At 29.3% G+C, this 6,146-nt stretch overlaps 2 protein-coding genes across 5 annotated transcripts; one reads left to right on the forward strand and one right to left on the reverse strand.

Annotated features, from left to right (window-relative positions):
- Positions 1–153: 153 nt before the first annotated feature.
- On the reverse strand, positions 154–3,548 carry Ndc80 (kinetochore protein Ndc80). Of its 3 annotated transcripts, none has more exons than XM_011064593.2 (2): positions 3,187–3,548; positions 154–2,113 (listed from the first exon to the last, which is right to left on the reverse strand). In XM_011064593.2, exons 1-2 carry the CDS (start codon positions 3,404–3,406, stop codon positions 393–395), a joined length of 1,941 nt encoding a protein of 646 aa, XP_011062895.1. In that variant the 5' UTR covers positions 3,407–3,548; the 3' UTR covers positions 154–392. The 3 variants fall into 3 exon arrangements, with proteins under 3 accessions (XP_011062895.1, XP_087266009.1, XP_087266008.1); XM_087409883.1 differs by lacking the exon at positions 3,187–3,548 and adding an exon at positions 2,705–3,149; XM_087409882.1 differs by lacking the exon at positions 3,187–3,548 and adding an exon at positions 2,510–2,697.
- Positions 3,549–3,603: 55 nt separating this feature from the next.
- Positions 3,604–6,090, forward strand: LOC105151078 (transcription elongation factor, mitochondrial). 2 transcript variants are annotated; one of them, XM_011064586.2, is made up of 7 exons: positions 3,604–4,071; positions 4,274–4,419; positions 4,519–4,738; positions 4,863–5,009; positions 5,118–5,289; positions 5,617–5,844; positions 6,022–6,090. In XM_011064586.2, the coding sequence occupies exons 1-7, from the start codon at positions 4,006–4,008 to the stop codon at positions 6,039–6,041; spliced, it is 999 nt and encodes a 332-aa protein (XP_011062888.1). In that variant the 5' UTR covers positions 3,604–4,005; the 3' UTR covers positions 6,042–6,090. The 2 variants fall into 2 exon arrangements, with proteins under 2 accessions (XP_011062888.1, XP_011062887.1); XM_011064585.2 differs by having other exon boundaries at positions 5,617–6,090.
- The last annotated feature ends 56 nt before the right edge of the window (positions 6,091–6,146 follow it).

Genomic DNA, 6,146 nt, shown 5'->3' on the forward strand with positions numbered 1-6,146 from the left:
GTTTCAATTGTGTAACTTGTCAGAGGATGTTAAAACTTAAAAAAAAAAAGAAAAAAATGCGAGTTGCATATTGTCATGACATATAGAATAGAATAAAAATATTTTACATACTAGAATTTGCATCATTTTGTAAAAAAAAGAAAAAGAAAAAGATACGAGACAAGAATATGTATCTATTTTATTTGTATATAAGTGACATGCGCATAAGAGTCCTGCGATATATGAAAACATATTTATAAAATCTTTTATTTGAAATAAACATTTTTGTATATATATTATATTTTAATAACAACTGGTACCATATAATATGGTGTATATTAAGATTGTAATGCAAATAATAGAATATAAGGATGGACATGTCATTATAAAAATATTTATACAGAGATGTAGTTTTATTTTGTTCTATCTTTTGTTAAAATATTATGAAGCGCTCTTCTGTGTTCGCCGATGACTTCATACAATTCTTTAAAAAATTGTTTAGCAGCTTGTTCTAAAAATGTTTTTCTTCTTATAACTGCATCTAATTTGTCTCGTGCCTCTTCTATTTCGAAGTCTACCGCTTGTGTATCTGGCATCATATCTTGTATTTCTTTAATTTCATTTTTCAGGTTTTCTATGCGTTTTATAAGCTTTGCTTTTTTCTTTTTCGCATCTGCTTTCATTTTATTAATGTGAGATATTTCCTCCTTCAATTTGCTTTCATCTGGCAAAGATTTAATTTCTTCTTGCAGTTTTTCCAATTTCGCGGCGTCAGAACGAATAAGAGACTCTATCTCGTTGCATTGCTTCATCAATATTTCTTTGAATGTTTTTATTAAAGTGACTTTCTCTTGCATTATATCCATTATTCGTGGATCCAACAATCCTTTTTCCGGGAGCTTCAATTCTTCGAAATTTACACCAACGTCATTATCAATATGCATGAAGACTTCCTTATTATATGCTAATATTGCTTTATTGAGATTATTATTAAAAGTCGCAAATTTGATATCTAAAGAGTACAATTCCTTTTGGTAATCTTTCAAATGCTCATCAAATTGGTGTATGTAGTTTTGAATTTCTGTACATTTTTTAACAATGTTTTCTTTTTCAGTTTTAGACATTGGTTGATTTTTCACAATTGAGATTAATTCTTCATATTGTATATTTCCTATTCGAATTTGTTCCTTTAAAACTTCACGTTCTGCATTTAATTGATCTGTCTCAGCGGAAACCTTCTTTATATAATCCCCCATAGTTTTAATATTGCTTGATTGTTGAGATTCCTTGGCACGCAAAGACGCTAATTTCTGTTGTAAATATTCTAATTTTTCATCATATTTCTGTGATTCTTCTTCATGCATTTGTAACTTTATTTCTTCTTGTTTCAATTCTTTTTGTGCCTGAGCTATATCATCATCAGTAATACCTTGTTGAATTAAAACATTCTGCAGATATTGTTCCAATAGTTCTGCTTCCTCGTCGCGATTTTCGACAGTCCAAGCTTTATAGCATTCCAACAGTGCTTGAAACTCCATTTTATAACTTTGAGCCTGCTGCTCCGTTCCTATGAATGGCAATGTTTCTAGTTGATATTTATTGAACGCGATTTCTTTCACTTGACATGCTTCTACCAACCAACCGATCCAACCGAGAACATTGGACCACGAATGTGGTGCGTTAGCAGTTATTAGCCACGATTTGATTTTGCCAGGATAATGTATCTTTTCTGCACATTTCGGTAATTCTTCTACGTAATTTGCCATTGTGAGAGCATGTCTAACACCAAGATATTTCAATAGGAAGCCAGAAACTTCCACAAACATCTTCAATGTAATCGGTCTCAAACTGCCATTGCTGTTTAGCATTGCTGAATATTGATTTACATAAAAGAAATTATCTATTTTATTTAGCAGGGCCGCCTGATAAGTCTTATCTAATAAGGGTCTTGTATCCTTTCTAGGACCTTTAATGCCCACGCTGCTAGCACGGTCGCCAGATGGTGATCGACCCATCGGTATTGACACATGATGCTTGCTAGAACTTGCTGTAAGTACTATAGTTGGTACATTAAGTTTAGTGGAAACTCTTACTGGAGTGATTGGAGTTATCGGTTGGCGTAGCGGAGTTCTTCCTACACACATAAAAAAATAGATTTAAATAAAAATCTGAATATCTCAAATCAATTAAATCAATTACAAAGGTGAAAGTGAGTTAACTTAGTGAGCTAATTAATGTTACAAAATTGATTTTCATTTCGAATAGTAAGATCCAATAGTAAGATCAGTGTGATGGTCGAGTCACAGTATCTTACAAGATAAACATAATAGAAATAAGAAAAATGAAAATTAATATAATGATATCAAATAATACAAAGATAATGCAATTATCTGACTTTCACCTTCATTATTTTAATTTATCAAGCCTTAATTTTTTTATTTTAAATTAAATCTTTGGCTTTGTTGATAAACATTTTTTATGCATTTTCTATAGTTCATATAAGATAGAAATGATGAGCTAACTCATTTACATTTTATTTGCAATGAAGATGTCTGCATTATATATTTTACCGTAGAAGAAATATTTTGCTATGAAACTTTTTTTATGAAGCCTGCTAAAGAGTAGATTTGCAATTTAACATATAATAAAAAATAAAATTATTCGCGATAGATGCAGATACATGCTGATATTTTATCTCCTAGAAGTAATATTGCGTTCTGAGAACCTTTTAGCTTCTTTTTTTAATAAAACTACGAAGTTACAGAACCGGAGTTTACAATTTGGTTCTTATACATTATAATAAATAAAATTATTTACACTTCAACTGTACTATAGTGTAGATCAAGGTTGCGTTGTTTCACGCATGACGTATCATTTTATCTTTCTTTAATATTCGATGAACAACAAGAATAAAATGGTATATCATACGCATCATGCTTGAAACGGAACGCACCTCTGGTAAGATATCAAAACGAATTTTTATTTCACTCCTTTAAAAAAGAAAAAAATGTTTTGTACAAGCTTTCAAGATATTTAGGTGATTTTTCTTGATTACAAATATCGTAATTTTTTTGATATTTTAGCTTAAAGAGATGTAATTTCAGCATAAAGAAATTCATTTTTGACAGAGGTCTCCATAGTCTCTCTGTCAATCTTAATAATTAGAAAAAAATAATTTTCAGTATGCTTTTAAATGCAGTGCTTTACCTGTCGTTTTCAAATACGATTTTCTGCCAAGTGATCCTGCTCGATCGCTGGAAGAGCTTCTAAAACGAGGCCTAGGAATATGTGAAGCTTCACCCTTTGATTTCCTCAATGTTTGTGTTTTTCGCTGATCGGTTCGGGTCAAGCTTTTGTCATTCCGTTCGATCGTGGATATTCTTACCGGATTACTAGACGATCTATGTCTGACTGAACTCTGCTGCATATTGCATAAAATGATACGCAAACCCACACATTCACAAACCTCTCGCCGAACTTATAAACTCGGAGAATAGGAATTTGAATTTTCAGTTAGTCAGTTAAACTGATACCAGTATAATACCAATCAAAGGTAGCAAAATTCTCTGATATGTTTTAACAACAGCTGAGTGAAATTGGCAATCCTGGCATCAAGATATATGTACTAGAAATTGTTCTTTTGAGACCTGTCGCGTTGCTCGACTCTCTTTTGTACTTAAAAACTTTTGTACTTAAAATGAGATACATACATATGTATTCGGGTGTTAAAGAGAGAGAAATCGAAGATGCTAAGTGCAAAAAGTGCTAAACAACGTGAGAACTTTTTGTACTTTTTATCTTTCCTTTTTCTCTCTCCAATTATACTCCAAGATGTAATTAATATAATTTTGTATTGAACATAAGTGCAGATTCTGAAATATTTATATAAGAATATTTATTTATATTCTTTATAAATTGACTTTTGTCCGACACATTTATGAATTTAAATAGAAACTTTTTGAATATATGAATGAAATGATTAGCGATTAGTTGCATCGCATTCGATGTTAATAATTTCACAACAAAATGTGGAACAGAATGCTCACGAGATTTTTTAGTACAATTATTAAAAATCAGAGAGTGCAGAAAAAGGTAAGGTTTTATATTGTGTAAATTTTTTACAGTTATTGAGGTTAGAAATTTTTTAATAGCAAATATGTAAAAGATGCTTTTTCAATAATATCTCATGTAAACTTTATGAATTTATATATTTTTTTGTTTCTATAACTTCTCAAAGAAATTTTTAATGTTTCTTTAGAATTTTTAATATTTTGTTTTATTTCTCGGTTTACAGATCTATAAGGATTCGACACTAAGCGTAACTGCTGTTTTTAAAACAAGTATGTGCACTGACATTTTTGATATCAACCTTCTCTCTCCAGAAGATAAAAATAAAATACTGCAAGTAATAAATAACAAAACCACAGAAGATTTATTACAGTGAGTTAACTATTTATATAAGAAAATTTCCTGAACTTACATGCAATGATATTATAAATTTTTGATCATGCATTGATTGTTGAAATTATTTTTGCAAAGATATTCCATTACTAAGAAGCGTGCACAGAAATTAGAATCATATCGTGAAAATAATGGACCGTTTGAATCATTGGATGATTTATTACAAGTAAAGGGTATGAAAAACAGATGGCTATATAATTTTTACAAATCAATTATATATGGCAAGAAAAGGAAAAATCCTAAGAAGACTATGTCAACCCTAATTATAACTCCACGAAGTATTGGAAATAATCATAAAGTACACAAGAAATAACACTCTTTTTAATTTTCTAGTTAAAGAATTATATAAAAAATATTACTAGCATTTTCTTTCTTGTGTCTATACATTTTTGTTCAATTCAATTTTTTTAAATATGTTACAGAATGTTAACACAGTCTTAGGCATATACGTAGGACATGACATCATAAGTTGGTCATTATTAAATCGCAATTGTGAAGTATTACAGTGGAGCTATAAATCTTTTCCACGAAAAGAAAAAAAAGAAAATATTCTTTCTTTACTTCAAACAGTAAATATTAAAACATTAAAAAGTTTTTATTATTTATTTTATAAAATAAATCTGTTTATAGAGTTGCTGTTAAATAGAACAGATATTTTATTACAACTTTTTTTTTAGACACTACCAATTGCTAAAAAATTACCGAAGGCCGATCAGTATATAATGCAAGAGATCGGTAGTGGTGTGAATCATATACAAAACATTCGGTTTTATCAAAATTGTACACAACAGTCTTTAATAGGCGCTATCATTTTGTCTCACCTGACGATAGTTGATAGTAAATTTAATGGTATGAAAATTGTACTTTTCCATCATATTAAAGCTACACTGATTAATAAGTTGGAGGAATGTTTCTTTATAAAGAGAAGTAAAACATGTTAACTAAGATTATTGATTAATAAACATAATATTCTTTTCTAATTTATATTATTGTTTTATGATAGCCTAAATTTAATAGCAGTTTAAAGCCAATTAGTCTTAAGTGTAAAGACTTCTAACTGCAATTATCATTTAATTCGAAAGACAAGTGTCTTTATTATTGTGCCGATATTTTTGCTATAAATTATATGGGAGAAAAATTTAATATAAATATTTTGTTATGATATATATTTTTCAGATACCACAGAGTTTGTGGCAAATAACATCTATATACTTCGACAGCGTGTATTACGGAAAATCTATGGACTTGTAATAGACAACGAGACGATTTCCACACAATACATGCTACAAAAGCTACTACAGGGAAACGATGAATTGATAAAAACAAAGGAACCAAAAGTGTTAATAAGAGCAGAATTAAGAAACATGTATAACACACAAAGTTCTATTTGTCAAGAACAGATTGGTTGGTCATTATTGATAGCGTTAGCTTTTGTAGAATTAGTTTTACATAAAAGAACTGATATGATCCTTCGTGAAGCTTCTCAAAAATTATAAAATGTTATGTTATTGTTATTAATTTGATAATAAAGCCAAAAAATGTTGTTAAAACATTAATAAATATATTTTGTAAAATAAACAGATTGCTTACAGCGTACATAAAGAACATCTTTTTTATACATTGTTCAATCTATATGGCAGAAAAAAGAAAGAGTAATTCCGAAACTTTTTAAATCAATCCTAAAGAAAATTATATTTGCATCATAA

The sequence above is a fragment of the Acromyrmex echinatior genome, chromosome 9, assembly GCF_024713525.1.
Source record: "Acromyrmex echinatior isolate Ae372 chromosome 9, ASM2471352v2, whole genome shotgun sequence".
Taxonomy (NCBI): Eukaryota; Metazoa; Arthropoda; class Insecta; order Hymenoptera; family Formicidae; genus Acromyrmex; species Acromyrmex echinatior.

Excerpts from the sequence above, each read along its gene's own strand:
- Ndc80 (XM_011064593.2), bottom strand. The coding sequence starts at position 3,406 with ATGCAGCAGAGTTCAGTCAGACATAGATCGTCTAGTAATCCGGTAAGA. Across the intron at positions 2,114-3,186 it reads ATCGTATTTGAAAACGACAG|GAAGAACTCCGCTACGCCAA; the intron begins GTAAAGCACTGC and ends TTATGTGTGTAG.
- LOC105151078 (XM_011064585.2), top strand. The coding sequence starts at position 4,006 with ATGTGGAACAGAATGCTCACGAGATTTTTTAGTACAATTATTAAAAAT. Across the intron at positions 4,072-4,273 it reads ATCAGAGAGTGCAGAAAAAG|ATCTATAAGGATTCGACACT; the intron begins GTAAGGTTTTAT and ends CTCGGTTTACAG. Across the intron at positions 4,420-4,518 it reads ACCACAGAAGATTTATTACA|ATATTCCATTACTAAGAAGC; the intron begins GTGAGTTAACTA and ends ATTTTTGCAAAG.